The sequence below is a fragment of the Hevea brasiliensis genome, chromosome 12 (assembly GCF_030052815.1).
Source record: "Hevea brasiliensis isolate MT/VB/25A 57/8 chromosome 12, ASM3005281v1, whole genome shotgun sequence".
Lineage (NCBI taxonomy): Eukaryota > Viridiplantae > Streptophyta > Magnoliopsida > Malpighiales > Euphorbiaceae > Hevea > Hevea brasiliensis.
Window position 1 is genome coordinate 31697037 of NC_079504.1, and position 16448 is coordinate 31713484.

General features: G+C 30.8%; 1 protein-coding gene across 1 annotated transcript; it reads left to right on the plus strand.

Moving 5' to 3' along the window:
- Nucleotides 1–5224: 5224 nt before the first annotated feature.
- LOC110657257 (class V chitinase CHIT5b) lies at nt 5225–6785 on the plus strand. Its single transcript, XM_021814408.2, has 2 exons — nt 5225–6366; nt 6467–6785. Exons 1-2 carry the CDS (start codon nt 5226–5228, stop codon nt 6499–6501), a joined length of 1176 nt encoding a protein of 391 aa, XP_021670100.2. The 5' UTR covers nt 5225; the 3' UTR covers nt 6502–6785.
- Nucleotides 6786–16448: the final 9663 nt, after the last annotated feature.

Genomic DNA, 16448 nt, shown 5'->3' on the forward strand with positions numbered 1-16448 from the left:
AAATGACCAAATAAACAGTGTTTGGTCATTTGGCCATAACTCAGTATAGAAAGGTCCAATTGACCTGAAATTTTACTAGCAACAAGCTGAGATATAGACCAACAACTTTAATGAAGAAACCTACCCAGATTATGACCAGAACATAATCAAAAAGTGAGTTATTTGGTTTGTCAACTTTCAATCCGGTCTTTGGGTCATAACTTGAGTTACAAAACTCCAAATGGAGTGATTCAAAAAAAGAAATTCAACTAGACAAAATAAGGAACAACTTTCATGTTGATCATTGTGCCAAATTCCCACTGCAAAAATGACCAATGGAACAGTAAACCCAAAGCTTGAAAAAAATTCTGACTAATTAACTTTAAGCTTAGAATTGGTATTGGCAACCAATACCAACAAATTTAAACTGCAAAATGTGGTATGTTGATGATATTTAAACTAATATACCTATTGTCAATGCAAAAGTCAACATTTTAGTTGACTAATAAAATGAATAGTAATACCTAAACTTAAATTTCAAGAGTTATAAAGTTTAAAAGTGTAACATGCCCTAGTACACCTAGTAAGATTGGTTTGGATAGGTTGGCATGCCAATAGGGTTCAGTTAGCAGTACTGCACATAGCATTATACCATTCTGTGATTTTATGGCTTTTAGCCATTCTGACATTATGTTGACACTTGGCCTTGTGCCTAATATTTAAGATACATATGTGAACCTATTTATATAGGTTACTTGGGCAATTAAAAAATGGAAGTGGATAAATTTAATGAAATTATGAATATAACAAATACAAAATAAATAAGATTACTAATAATGATCGAAAAATTGTTTGCATAAGACATAAGAACATGCACTGCATATTTATTTTCTATTATTTCTTTTTATTTTATTATTGGCACCACTAAACATTATTGGTGAGACCATCCATTGGTAGGACACTAGGTTTCATTTTGGTATTATGTAATCAAACTTTTATTTTCTCATGTATAATAAGACTTATGTAATGTATTTTGATATTAATGTAAATAGTGAAAATTGTGTTTATGAATGGAACATTGAGTATTTATTTATGACTTGTATATGAATATTATGTGAAATGAACGAATGAGAAATAGAAATATTGTTGAAAAATATTGAGACCATGTTGATAGTTATTGGAGTTTGAGAATGATTGAAAATGATTATTGGAAGTGTTTTCATTTTTTTTTTATAAAATTTGCCGAACCTCAAATAAATTATAATTTCAATAATAGACTTAAATGAAATATATTGTACTTCATAACTATGATAAAAATAAATTAAGGAATATTAAAAAATGATTGAGATAAAATATGACATATCTTACGTGTCACATTAATTAATGGAGATTAATTAATTAATTTATATTTGATATAAATTGATTAGGAGAGGATAAATAATGATTTTGGGTTGAGAACTTAAAATTACAACGCAAGGGTAATTTGGTCATTTCACAGGGTGACATGTGGCACCATGAGATGGTGACACATGGCACCACATAAGCTTGCCATTTGTCTTTCTATCATGTAAGATGATCAAAGTCAAGATTAAGTCTAGTTTTGACACTTATCTTAATGTGATTAAGTCAATTAAAATAAGATGCAATGAGGTGATGACATGTGGCAAGGGTTTTAAGTGATAACCTAATTATAAAAGGGAAAAGAAAAGAAGAAACAAACACACTTTTATTTTCTCAAAGGTGCCGCCACCTTTGGTCTCTCCCATCTCCTCTTCATCTTTTCTCATCAATTCAAAGAGAATTGCCCAAATTCATTTGAATTAAAATTGCTAGAAATTATTTCTAGTGTCCTATACACATCTACAACCTAATCCCCAATTTATAATTGGTTGGCAAGGCTTGAGAGGCAAGATAAGGGGTTGCCCATTGGTGATCTTGGTGTGGACAAGCTAGAGGGACAACATTTGGGGTCCTAGGTGCTTCCTAAAGGTGTTGTTTACATCTATTGTGCATCAAAGAGGTTAGCACACAAATTCTTCTTTCAAATTAGGGTTCTAATGAATTAATTTGTTAATTCAAAAATCTTAAATGGCAAGTGTAGATCCTAATGCATATTAAAAGTGTTTTAATATGCAATTGAATATTGAAATTAATTAGGCACATAATGGATGTGGCATGATGCATGAAACCCTAGAAGAAAATTTTTGAATTCAATGTTCTAATTCACCTACCAACATGCTTCCGCTCCTTCAAGTGAGTGAGAGTTGTGTTATTGAGTCCATTAGTGAGAAGAAATGTGGGATTGGTCCATTATGTTTGGGTAAAAAAATTGATATTGCGCTCATTATATTGACTTTGGAAAGTGAGGATTATGAGATTGAGCCCATTTTGAAAGACAGTTGATGGTCCATTATGTTTGGGTAACGAATTTGCGAGACTGGGTTTATTATAAATAGGTAAGAGAGTTGATGGGTCCATTGTAATTGGGAGAGAGAAAAATAAATTGTAAGTGAGTCTCTAAAATTAAAATACCACATTATTTTTAATTTTCATGGTCTCTATGAATTGAGAGAAAATTTATCAATGGGTTGTAAGATAAAAAGAAAAAGAGTGGTTTATGTGTGTGTGTATATATATATATATATATATAAGAAGAGGAAAAAAATTAAAATAAAAATGAGAGAAAAATGTGACCTTAGTTATAGGAAAAATTCAAAGCTAATTTTATTAAATAAATTCTGGCTAGTACATCTCGCTAGTTAATTTTTATTTAGTAAAATTAAAATGTTCTCTTATTTAATTTATTGAGTAAAATTTTGACTTTGTCATTATTGTCAATTTTAATTCAATAGACTAAATCATTCAAGAATTTCTTTATAGAAACGAGTCAAGAAGAGCAACATTGAAGCTACAGAATTTCAAGTCCAGTTCAAGTCAAACGGTTGTGTGACCGTTGAGATGACGTTCAAATTCTTCTTTATATATGTACAGTCTAAATTCTCAAGCTATACAAATGGGGGTATCTGTTTACACTACAATTTAATTTTAATATTTTTGGGCCTCAGTTAATTAATGGGTTTGAGATATTGAATTAAATTGCCTATTTAATGCGGCATGGCTCATATTTCAAGCTGGTAGAAGACCAATGGCCAAGGGGTATTAATTATTTGGAGTTAGATCAATTAAATAATTACCTGTACAAGTGAGTGTTATTATTAGGCGGTTACATATATTTAATATCTAAAAAATATCCACCGGAGATAATGGTCAGGAAAGTGGAGCAATGGGTTAGTGGTGTAAGTAGGTGGTTACTAGTGGTTTTGGATAGTAGCAAGTAATGGAGAAAGTGGCCACCAAGCAGCTCTTTTATATAAATAGATGTGCTGGGTGTTCATTCAACACACACACAACTAAACAATCAATAGCTGACAAACAAAATGTTTTACTTTCTCTAGTTCAGCCAATTTTTTTACATTTTTATGCAATCTTTTACTTTTCTGTCTATTGTCGGATTTAATTCTAATCTTTTATTTTCAATTCAAGCAAATAATTTTCTCTGCAAACATTTCAATTTCTGTAAGCAATCTCTTTAGCTTTCACTGCAATTTATAGCGTTCTTGCCCATATTTTAATTCTTGCAAATATGCATTTAATTTTCAATGCCAATTTATAATTCATGCATATATTTACATTTTAAGCAATCGGCCTATTTAATTTTTAATGCTCAATTTACTTTTCCAAGTGATGATTTAATTTTCTCAAAGCGATCATTTACTTTTTCGTTTATGCAAAGCGATCAATTTACTTTTTCAATGCACATATTTAATTTCCTGCAAAACTCTCAATCTACTTTTTAATCAAGCGGGCAATTTACTTTTCAATGCATATATTTACATTTTTGCAATGATCAACCCTTAACTTTCAAGCACAAAATTACTTTTTAATGCGCAAGGTAGCCTTTAATTTTTCTCAAGTGATTAAGTTCTTTTCAATTTTTACAAAAACTAAATGAGTAGAAACCCTAATAAAGTGCATCCTAATGAAGTTAGGAAACCCAAGCGAAAATTAGGTCCTCTTTTTACTGCCAATCGTTCTGTTTAAAAGTTTGACTGGCTATTTCACATTGAAATTATATGTGTTCCTGAGATGCCCACAATTCAATTTATACATGAGAAAAGGCTATATATATTTTTGACACGTACAAATTGAGTAAAATCAATTTATCAGGAAACACAATGTCAATAAATAAAAATACTCATTGAGAATTTTCTAGCTAATAGTTTTTTTTTTTTTAATTTGGTTCCCCGACTTTTCTTAAAAGTGTATTTTTTTTATTTAGTTTATTCATTAACTTTGTTTGAAATATATTGAAAAATATAATTCAATATTTTTACATGAACTTATTTTTAAAAATCCTGAATTATTCTAGATATTTCATTTCATTATTTTGTTTTAGCATGTTGAATTTTGTGTTGAAAAAATTGAATGGTACAAGAGAATTCCCACTTCTCTTTAAATTTTCTTTCTTTTTTTTTATCATTATCTTTTTGTCTACTTTTGAGTAAACCCAACTTCTTGATCCCACTTAATTTCCACAAAACATTGTATCTGGAAGGTTATTAAAAATCTGATTAAGTTTTTGAGAATAAAATTCTACGTAAGTTTGATTCCCCTCTCCCTCCCCCCCACCCCACCCCCCCCAAAACAAATTGAATAAGCTATGCAGTGGATATATATGTCTTTCCTTCACATAAATTCCTATCCTCAAGCACATTGAATAAGATTGCAACAGAGCAATACTTTAATCAAGCAGCAGTTTTATAGCACATATTAGTTTTATGGCAAACAAATATTAGTTTCTCAATTTATTTAGGATTAAATTTTAATTATTATTTAAAAAAAAAACCATCTTCAATATTTTATAGCACAAACTTTGAATTGGTCACAGCTTCTACAGCGGACAGCTTCTAGACAATCTAATCTGTTACCTAATTCACTATTATTAGTCTAAAAACCAAATATATATATATATATATATATATATATATATATATATATATATATATATATATATATATATATATATATTTTATTCATAACTTCAACAATTTTAAATATGATTTCAACACTAGCTGGTAATTTGGATAAAACGTTAGCCAAAGTCGTCAAAACTCCGTGTCCAAAAGAAAATGTCAACATCTACTTTAATAAATATCTAGATATTTTTTTCTTACATATATATTCTCATGCAAACTATGCATTTGACGAATCCTAGGCAAATGGCTGGCCTTAAATTTATGTACTTCCTTTCAATCATTGTCCTCTTGACCATCACCACCGGATCAGGATGCATCATGGCGTCGCCGCCGGCAGTCAAAGGTGCTTATTGGCCTTCATGGTCTGAAACATTTCCACCTTCTGCCATAGACACAAGCTTGTTCTCTCATGTCTACTATGCTTTTCTCATGCCAAACAATGTCACATTCAAGTTCGAAATACCCGATTCGACCGCCGTTCTCCTCCTTGATTTTTCAACCACCCTTCATCGTAAAAAGCCACCAGTGAAAACCCTCATCTCTATTGGCGATGGAGGTGCTAATCCTCGCCAGTTTGCTAGGATGGCATCAGAGGCAAAGTCACGCAAGGTGTTCATAAATTCAGCTATTGAAGTAGCAAGAAAATTTGGGTTTGATGGGCTGGATCTGGACTGGGAATCTCCTAAGGACCCAAAAGAGATGGAAGACCTGGGTTATTTATTTAAAGAATGGCGTGATGCTATCCAGAAGGAGGCTAAGACCACAAAAAAGCCTCCTCTATTGCTCACGGCTGCCGTGTACTTTTCCGTGGAGTTCTTATGGTTCGAAAAGTACCGGAAGTACCCGGTGGCACCGATGAAGGAAAACTTGGACTGGATTAATGCAATGTGTTATGATTATCATGGTTATTGGGACACTACAGTCACAGGGGCCCATGCTGCTTTGTATGATCCAAAGAGTAATATAAGCACAAGCTATGGTCTTAAGTCATGGATTAGGGCTGGAATGCCTCGGCACATGGTTGTTATGGGCCTGCCATTGTATGGGAGGACTTGGAAGCTCAAAGACCCAAATCTAAACGGAATCGGGGCACCGGCGGTCGGACTTGGCCCCGGAGATGAAGGTGTGCTGACTTTTGCCGAGGTGGTGAAGTTCAACGAGGACAATGGAGCAACAGTGTTATATGATGTGGAAACTGTATCCACATATTCATATGCTGGATCATCATGGATTGGGTATGATGATACCTTGTCTACCACTACTAAAATTAGATTTGCTCAAGCCCTTGGGCTTCGTGGGTATTTCTTTTGGACCCTTAGCTATGATGATGAGTGGAAAATCTCAATGCAAGGTAAATCTGGAATCTTACTTCACTTTCCTTCTTGTATAGTAATTTTTTTTTTCTGATATTGTTTTCAGTATGTTGATGTTAACAGTGCATTTTTTTGCAGCTTCAAGGGCATGGCCTATCGATGAATTATATTAAAGATTGGGAGATGGTATAATTCATTATAAATTTACAAGTGATTAAAGACTTCATGTAAGAAGGCTAGCTGACAATTGAAGAGAAAATGGAATAGTTTCCATATGCAAGCCCGATAGATATATAGAAGTGAAATGTAATGAATACTAGCAAAAAGAAATTATATGTGACAGGAGTAAAATAACGAGGGTGGTGTGTGGTAGTTCAGCAGTTGTAAAGATGTTAGAGCCTATATATATTATAATAGGCTATTCCAAAAATCAATAAACAAGAATAGTTTTCTCTCATTTCTAAATATTCTCCTCTTCTCATCTAATTTATTTATTTTTTCATCCAATCTATTTCTCTTCTCATCTTTTTCTATCTCTTTCTCTCCCTATTCCTCTATTTCACTAAGTGTGTAAGCTGATATGTAATAAATTGGTATAAGAGCTCTTTGATCAGTGAGCAACAACTAGAATTGGTTCATCCATGGCAGATTAGTGATAGTTCTCAGATACAGATTTCTTTCCATTCTTGTCTTCCTCTCTTTTTGTAATTCCTTTCCCCTCTTTCTTCTCTCTAGTGTGACTCTGTTCTTCTATCTTTTTTCTTAGATAAATTTTAACAGCTGTTCCTGAACTTATATAGTTGTAACATTAGAGTCCTTTAACTTTAAAATGTAACATAAAACCCCCTAAACTTTCAAATTTTGCACAGTAAATCCATTTGACTTTCAATTACTGATTTTTCAGTTAGAAACTGATGTAAATAGCTCCCGCATGGTACTTAGTCAATATTTCTCTCTCCTTTTTTATGCAAAGTGTAAAATTATTCTATTTACGCATGAAAAATTATTCTGTCTATAGAGAGAAAAATGATTCAATTTACATATGGCTTGAGAGAGAAAAGAGAAATACTGACTAAGCTCCATGCTGAAACTGTCCAGGTCAGCATCTAACTGAAAAACTAGTAATTGGATGTTAGAGGGATTTTACTGTGCAAAATTTGAAAGTTGATGGAGTTTTATGTTACATTTTTAAGTTGAGGAACTATAATATTACAACTAGATAAATTCAGAGACAATTGTCAAAATTTATCCATTTTTTCCTAGTTCTCTTGAATTTCTTCTCTTTTAGATATGTAACCTTGAAATTAAGGTTTCCTCTTCTTTTCGACAATTTCTGTTTCTTCTTGTTGTTCTTCTTCTTCTTTCTTTCTTGAAATTCTTGAATCAAATTTCTTTCTTTTTCTATTAATTTTTTATTTTTTCTTCTATTTTCCTTCTTAATTTTTTTTTTTCACTTCCTACATTTCAAGAAACTTGTTTCTTGAAATTTTTGAAATTTTTCTTCTTTTTCTTCTTTTTTTCTTGTGTTGAAAAAAAAAAAATCTTTCCTCTATATCTTTATTCCTTCTTTATAAAATATTTTTTCCTATTTTTGTAATTTCTTCTTTGTTCTTTTTTCACAATTTGTCTTCTTCTTTTCTTTGTAATTTTTTTCCAATTCTAGTATCAGTTTCTTGTTCTAAGTCTCCGGAATGTTATGACTAAGGGATGGGATGAGCTAGATAAGCAACTTAAGTAGGCTGGTGCGTTGAATGTAATGGACAGGGCAATATTCTGTTATTTTGTAGGTGTTAATATAAATAGGAGAAGAATAGTTGCAAATGGGCATTCCGAGAATCAATAACAAATGCAGAATTCTTCTCTCTCTTCTTCTCTAATTTTAATTTCATCCTTTCTATTTCTCTTCTCACCCATTCCCTTTCTATCTCTTTCTCTTCCTATTTCTCTCTTCCTATTTCTCTGTTTCAATAATTGTGCAGGTTTCATATGTAATAGAAATATTTAATGGGTTCATACGTTAGATGGTGGCTATAAAGATAGAGACACTTATAGAGAAGGAAAGGAAAAGCTGATGAAGGTGAGTTAAAGAGCAGAATTTACACTGGAAGCAGAGAGGTTATAAATAGAATTATTGTAGCTAGTTTGATCCACGTTTGTGCATGCAAACATTGTAGATTGGAAGTGATCAGAAAGATTAAGAAGGTAATGTTTTTGGATGTTATGAAGGTAAGTTGGCTTGTGCTTAGGAGTAAACTCTAGTTATGGATTGTTGATCCATGTGAACATTCTGCCTTTATCTCATTTGGTCTGGATGTGAACATGACAAATTCAATCTAAGATGATTTTTGTTTCAAATGATTTTGTAAAGAAAGCTTAGTATTAATGGATAAATTAATTTACCCATTTAGCTCAGTAGTAAAGAGTCATCTCCAAGGCTGTGAAATCTTAAATTAGAGTATTAGTTAGAGCCAGTTATTAAAAAAAAAAAAAAAGAAATTATCAACCTGTTATAATTGAATTATGAGACATCAAAATACAAATTCAATGATTTGAAAATTGAATTAAAACCTTTGGGGTGTTTGTTGTTCTCTCCCTTGAATCATGAGACCAAAGAGACATAAGAAAGTCACTTCTTTTGAAATGAAATTTTCAAGTTGCTTGATGACAAATTACAACAAATCCTGTACCTACATTTTCCAAAAAAATTTGTGTTTTATCATCACCAGCAAAAAAAACCTATTCAGAAAAATTGATCACTATCTTGCATTTTCCAATAAAAAAACCAAGAAGATGGAGCGTCCTACTCTAATCCTTGTTAATTGGAATTCATACTTGGTTTTTCTTTTTGTTCTATATATTTGCCACTTTCACTTGTTTACTACAAATGGATGCATAAAAGAATGTGTTTGGAATATAATCATATATTAACGCCTGCTATTTTGTGTCGATGCTAAATCTTAAACCTTACTCTTGAATACCCAAAATTCTTCAGCAAAAAGTTAAATGTATATCACTTGAAAATTATTGAAAATTTGGTTACCAAAACTTTTGGTGCTATGGATTGAAGCTTTCTTAATTGGTAATTCAGATATTGTTAATATTCCACATCAATTTGGAAAAGGGTAACGTACGTCTTATAAAAACTTGAGCGTGCCCCCACACTTGAGTTAGCTTTTGATGTTAGGTTAGACTCGGCCTAAGATTGTATCAGAGCCTCCTCAACTGAGGCTGAACTTCCCATAAGTGTTTAACTCCTCTAGCATAAGGAACGTGTGTTAATATCCCATATCTCTCTTTAAAGTTGTGGCTGCTAGGGGATGCCTTTCTGCTTAGGGTTTTACCAACTTCATCAAGCTCCGCTCCACTTAGATTTTCCATCATTTTTTTTAATAGATTTGTAACACGAAGAGCAGAAAAGAACCAATCATATTTTAATAACCTGAATTTTTTTTAATATAAAGTTTACTAAATTTTAATAGTATTTAAATATTATTTTACATTATTTAACTAATTTATAATCTTGTAATACTTTCATTTATATATTATTTTTAAAGTTATTTTTAAGCATATTTTATGAATTATTTAATAGTTCAATTTTAATTTTAATGATTAGTTTTAAATATTAATATTAAATTAATTAACAAAATATATTATTTCATTATTGTTAACCTTGGTTCTAAGATTTGATTTTAGCTATTATTATTATTATTATTATTATTATTATTATTATTATTATTATTATTATTATTATTATTATTATTATTATTATTATTATTATTATTTTAATTTAATGCAAATATGTTAAAGTAGGCTTGGACCTAATTGAAGAGGAAAAAAAGGACCTAAATGAAAGGGCAGTGAAATTTTAGAGATTAATAAGAAATTAAAAGTTAAAATAAAAAAAGAGACCAATAAAAGTTTTTTTGGCACTCCTTCTCCCGCACACCTCCCCCCCCCCCCCCCCCTCCTCTTTTCTCTTCCCCGATTACCTTCCTTCCCCCACCCGTATCTCTCTCTTTCTTTCTCCAACCAGGGGCCAAACCACCGCCAGCCAACATCTCCGACCACCACCCTCACCATCAGCGACCTCCGGCGATGTCCCAATAGCGAGCTCCAACAGCCAAAATGTGAGGAAGGGGAAAGAGAAATTCAAGCATCATCGGAGCTTTAGACCTCGATTTCTGAAATTTTTGACACCGAACGGCCATGCTTCCACTAGCATTCACCTCCTCAAAGCCAAGCACACCTTTCTTGGCTGGTGATGCTCAAAACTGCTGTTGACAGCTCATTGTTCCAAGGAGAGAGAAAAAGTGGGTTTTTGCCACTTTTCGATGAGATTCCAGTCGATTCGACTATCGGATTGACGATCCGAGACCACCGATGAACTAAGGGTGACGAAACCTTTGAGATGGGATCAACCCCGCTCCGATCAGACATCATTTGGAAAAGGTGATCATCGGACGATCTAAATTATTTAGTAAGATTTTTTTACCTTTTTTGATGCTTATAAATTAAGTATAATTATATGATAATTATTAACAATTTATGGACTTCATTTAGATGTAATCGAATTGGTGATAGCTTACTAATACTCGAGATTGAGTTTTCAGCCTAGTTTGGGTGTTCAATGAGCTGTCCCAAAAAGGGTTTGTGTTTACAGTCATTCCTCTTGTTTTCAGACGTCTCAAACACATTTCAGGTAGAAGAATTTGCAAAAGTAGTCTTGAACTCAATTTATGTAGTTTTTACCTTGGCTAAGCTAGCTGATAAATCTGTAAAATACTCCTAGCTTAGTAAAATTGAGTGAAATAAATTTAATTAATGCAAGAACGCTGTAAAGGACATCTAGGAATACTTTTATAATTTTTGAAGTGCTAAAAATAATTTTTTAGACTGTAGAGGAGTTAGGGACTCGGGCTAGAGTTTGAATGTTTGGACTTAGATTAGGTTTCTTGTAAGCCCCGGATGGGTATTATAGTTGTTGTTATGGGCCTGAGGCCCTGTGTATTGTTGTTGTTACATTTTCTTGCATGGGGTTAGGCACAATTATAGGGGAGACTCTACTGAAATTTTAGTAAGACCTTAAGAATTATTCTTACTTCTTTAAATTAAATTAATTAGTTAATTCTTTCAATAAATTGACAGAGGTCAGTGTATCTATATAGGTGATCAGCCGGCTAACCTTTCTTCTCACTTGGGTCAGACCAGCTACAATCGAGTTAATCAGTTTGTGAGTTGGAATATTGGTTATTTTTGTTATTTCAATATTAATTATATATCTCGCATGTATATGCATTTTATAAATATTTAATTATGCGCATAGATAGTTAACATATTAGGAACATTTTGGTTATTGCATATTTAATTATTATTATTATTATTATTATTATTATTATTATTATTATTATTATTATTATTATTATTATTATTATTATTATTATTATTATTATTATTTATTTGTGATTACCACCCTAAGGATGATTTGGAGATGAGTGTGTTATTTATATTTGGTATATATGGATATGGATTGGACAGGTAGTCACGGCTTAAGCTAGTCTTACTAAAACTCGGTCCTTATCGATATGGAAAGACAGGATGACACACGGCTTCGAGTTAATCTCGCTGGCCTTCGCACTTGGATTTAAGCGAAAGTTCAGATTGAGTTGAGCTCGCTGGTAGGATTTGGATTGAGTGAGGTGTACAGGGGATCAACTCCCAGATTTATGTATAGATGTGATACATTTGGTACGTGAGTAGCTCCAAATTATCTTCTCGTGCGGATACTAAGTGAATTGTTTGTTACATGTGTTGTATGTGCATTTCATGGTAAAATTACACTAGTTTTTTGGTAGTTATAGAAATTGCACCTATAATCAATATCTAAACTCTCTGAGTCGAACGTTCATTCCTGTTTAAATATTTTTCCCAGGTTGCAGGAGGGCAAATTTATTTTTGATCTAACCTGTATTTTTCTCCACAGATTATGGTGCTTCTTGATTAGTAGTCTTTATAGTTTTTATTTATTTATCTATTTATTTAACTATTAGAACTTCGTTGTGACACCAATGTATTCATGTATTATATTAAGGATAAATTTTGACAACTATCCCTGAACTTATCTAGTTGTAACATTATAGTCCCTCAACTTAAAAACGTAACATAAAATCCCATCAACTTTCAAATTTTACACAGTAAAATCCCTTTAACCTCCAATTACCAGTTTTTTTCGCTAGACGACTGACACTTCCAAAGATGGAGCTTAGTCAGTATTTCTCTTTTCTCTCTCAAGCCATGTGTAAATTGAATCGTTTTTCTCTCTATAGGCAGAATAATTTTTCATGCGTAAAGAGAATAATTTTACACTTTGCATAAGAGATGAGAGAAAAATATTGACTAAGCATCATGCGGGAACTATTCACATCAGTTTCTAACTGAAAAATCAATAATTGAAAGTCAGAGGGATTTTAATGTGCAAAATTTGAAAGTTTAGGAGGTTTATGTTATATTTTAAAGTTAAAGGACTGTAGTGTTATAACTATATCAGTTCAGGGACAGTTATTGAAATTTATCCATTATATTAATTAATGGAGATTAAGTGGTTTGAGCATAATGGGTATCAGGATTGAGCTAGGCTCCCCCAGTTTTGGTTTTTTTTTTTCTCAGACTGTTATCGGGTTAGGTTGGCCTAAATAAATTTATAATATTTTATTTTATTTTGTTGCATTTTAGGCCTTGATTTTGGTCTTGGTTATGAGTTTGTGAATAGTAGGTTTGCTACAGGCCTCAAGGGCTTTATGCCAGCTTAGGTCCTAGTGCCGATTCAGCCTGTGAAATCAGGTCGTGACACATATGAATTATAAGGAGAAATTAAAAATGGTTCACATAAAAGTCATTTAAGAATTTTATTATTGTATCATGTTAGCATTAGATTAGCAACTTCACAGTGGAGTTTTTACTTTTTAATTATAATAGAGAAGGTTATTCAAACTTGGCTAATGAACTAGTGATACTGCTTTAAGCATATATTAACATTGCCCTTTCTTGTGGTTTTAACACTCTTGTTGATAGTTGGACCAGTAACAACACTAATTTTCTTCTATTGGACATGATTAAAAATTATTCTCTCCATTATGCACTTGCTAAATTCTTTTCAAATAAATTAATTATGGAAAGTAAGATATTGCATATTTATTTTTCTTAAGAGAAATAAGCATATTTGTGATGCAAATTTGTACTTTATAAGATTTTAAAACTTAATTACATTTTACTTCCCAAATTGATGTATTATAAATACTTTAATCTCTCAAAATATTATATATTTCAATTATAATACAATAAAGATTAAAATTATTAACTTTAAAAGCATTTATCTTTATTTAGAGGTATTACAGTGGTCTTTAACATTACAAGATTTTGAGTTCGAGTTCTAATCGAAGCTAAATATTATTAGTCCAATGACTAACAATATTTCTTTTCTTTTGCTACTTTTCATATTAAAGAAATTATATGTAATGCAATATCAATTTCAGTTTTGGCTAAGCCAAGCATACGGTCATTCTCACTCAAATTCCTAGTTTGGTGGATTTCTTTGGTTAACATTAACTTATTGGGTGGGTTAGATCTATCAACTTGTTTGTTTAGCATTACTGTTGGAGTTGTTGTTGAGCAAAATACTATTTTTAAAATATATTATTTTATAATATTAAAAATTAATTTAAAATTAAATTTGATAAATTTTAGTTATTAAAATACTAAAATAATAAAATAACTTTTTTTAAATTTTTTTTATAACTGCATATTTAAAAGGTATTTGAAAAAAAAAAGTAGTTTTGGTTGTCAAAATATATGCAGTAAGGCTTGGAGGATTTGCGATTAAACAGTTTTAGAGGACTAAGACCTAACTATATGATTTCTGTTTTAGCTTATGTTTTGATCAAATATAATTGTTAATTTTTTAAAAAAAATTTGTTTCCCCCTTAAAGGGAAAAAAGGGTTTGCCTTAAAATTGGATGAACTAGATAATTCCAGTTTAATGTAAATAGAACTTAGGACTAGAGATGATTTTCAATGTGACGACTGACAGAGGCCATCAGCCTGGGATTCTAGGGAGGAAGTGGTGCGATTTCACTCCTCCATTAGTCTAGGGTTTTCAACTTGTGTAGAAAAATTGAACATGTAACTTAATTTTGGGTAAATTCTTTCTTTCCTTTTTCCTCTGAATCTCACTAGTTCTCATTTCAGATATTTCTTCTTTTTCATTAGATTGAAATAAGTTATTGAATTATCTAGTCAGGCAAGAGGAATGAATTAGTGCTATTCTGTTATGGGCTTAGTGTTGTCTCATGAATTGATATGCTTCATGAAATGAAACTTAAGGATTCCACTGAGGATTATTTCAAAGTAATTGATGTAGACCTCATGTCCCACCTGTTCACTTTTTTTAGCTGAGTGTTCTGAGTTTTGATTGCTTTCCACTCAATGACCAAATCTTTATGGTATTATCTAAAGTAGCTCTCTTTGAAGCTGTAGCTACCTGGGGATGCCTTTCTTGCTTGGGGTTTCAACAACTCCATCAAGCTCAGCTCCACTTAAATTTCCATCATTTTATTGATTTCCAACACTGAGAGTAGAAAAGACTGAATTGATTTAAGGAGAAATTAGAAATGGTTCACATAAAAATCATTTAACAATGTTGTTCTTGTATCATTTTAGCATTAGATTAGTAACTTAGCAGTGGAGTTTTTACTTTTTAATTATAATAGAGGAGGCTATAAATTCAAGCTTGGCTAATAAGCTAATGATACTGCTCTAAGCATATTTAACATCGCTCTTTCTTGTGGTTTTTTTTTTTTTTTTTTTTTGGAGATACATTTGGCTTTGATTGGGGTTTGAACTTGAAATGTTATAGCCCTGAAAATAAGTTCAATATCACTAAACTAAAGCTTATTGATCTCTTTCTTTTGTAGGTTTAACACTCTTATTGTTGGTAGTTGGAATAGCAATAACACTAATACTTATAGAGAATTTTCTAGCAAATAGTTTATTATTATTATTATTATTTGGTTCACACACTTTTCTTAAAAATTATATTTTTTTTCTTTAGTTTATTCACTAACCTTGTTGGAAATATATTGAAAAATATAATTCAATATTTTAACATGAACTTATTTTTAAAAGTCCTGAATTATTCTAGATAATTTCATTTCATTATTTTCTTTTAGCATGTTGAATTTAGTGTTGAGAAAATTGAATGGTACAAGAGAATTCCTATTTCTCTTTGAATTTTTTTTTCTTTTATCATTATCTTTTTGTCTACTTTTGAGTAAACCTAACTCTTGATCCCGCTTAATTTCCACAAAACATTGTATCTGGAAAGTTATTAAAAATCTGTTTAAGTTTTTGAGAATAAAAATCTATTTAAGTTTGATTGATTCTTCCTTTGTCCCCACTAACTGAACAAGCTATGCAATGTATAATATATATATATATATATATATATATATATATATATATATATATATATATATAAAGCAGGAAGTTTTTCCTTGTTACTGTCACGTGGTATTTTAAGAAGAGAGACATATTTTCTCTTAGTTTTGTCACATGGCACTTACTATATAGAAATTTATATATTTTATAATTATAACAATTATTATCTTCTACACTAAGTATTTAATTCTAACTTTTATTTAATTCTCTTTTTAATTTCCTTTTAAATATTTTTATTATTACCATTATTATCACAATTTTCATAATTATTGTAAGTAATTATTGTCTTTTATGCTTATATATATATATAGAAGCAGGGAGAATTTTCCTTGGTGCTATCACGTGGCATTTTAATAGGAAAGCTTGTCATGCGGACATATTTTCTCTTAGTTTTGCCACACGACCTTTACCATATAGAAATTTATATATTTTATAATTATAGTAATTATTATCTTTTATTTTAAGTATTTTTTTTAATTCTCTTTTTAATTTCCTTTTAAATATCTTTATTATTACCATTGTTACCACAATTTTCTTGAATAACTAATTAAAAATATCATATACATTTCAATGATTTTATAAATTCTTTTTAATGATTGTTATTTCATTTAATTATAAAAATTTTAAAATT

Excerpts from the sequence above, each read along its gene's own strand:
- LOC110657257 (XM_021814408.2), top strand. The coding sequence starts at position 5,226 with ATGCAAACTATGCATTTGACGAATCCTAGGCAAATGGCTGGCCTTAAA. Across the intron at positions 6,367-6,466 it reads GTGGAAAATCTCAATGCAAG|CTTCAAGGGCATGGCCTATC; the intron begins GTAAATCTGGAA and ends ATTTTTTTGCAG.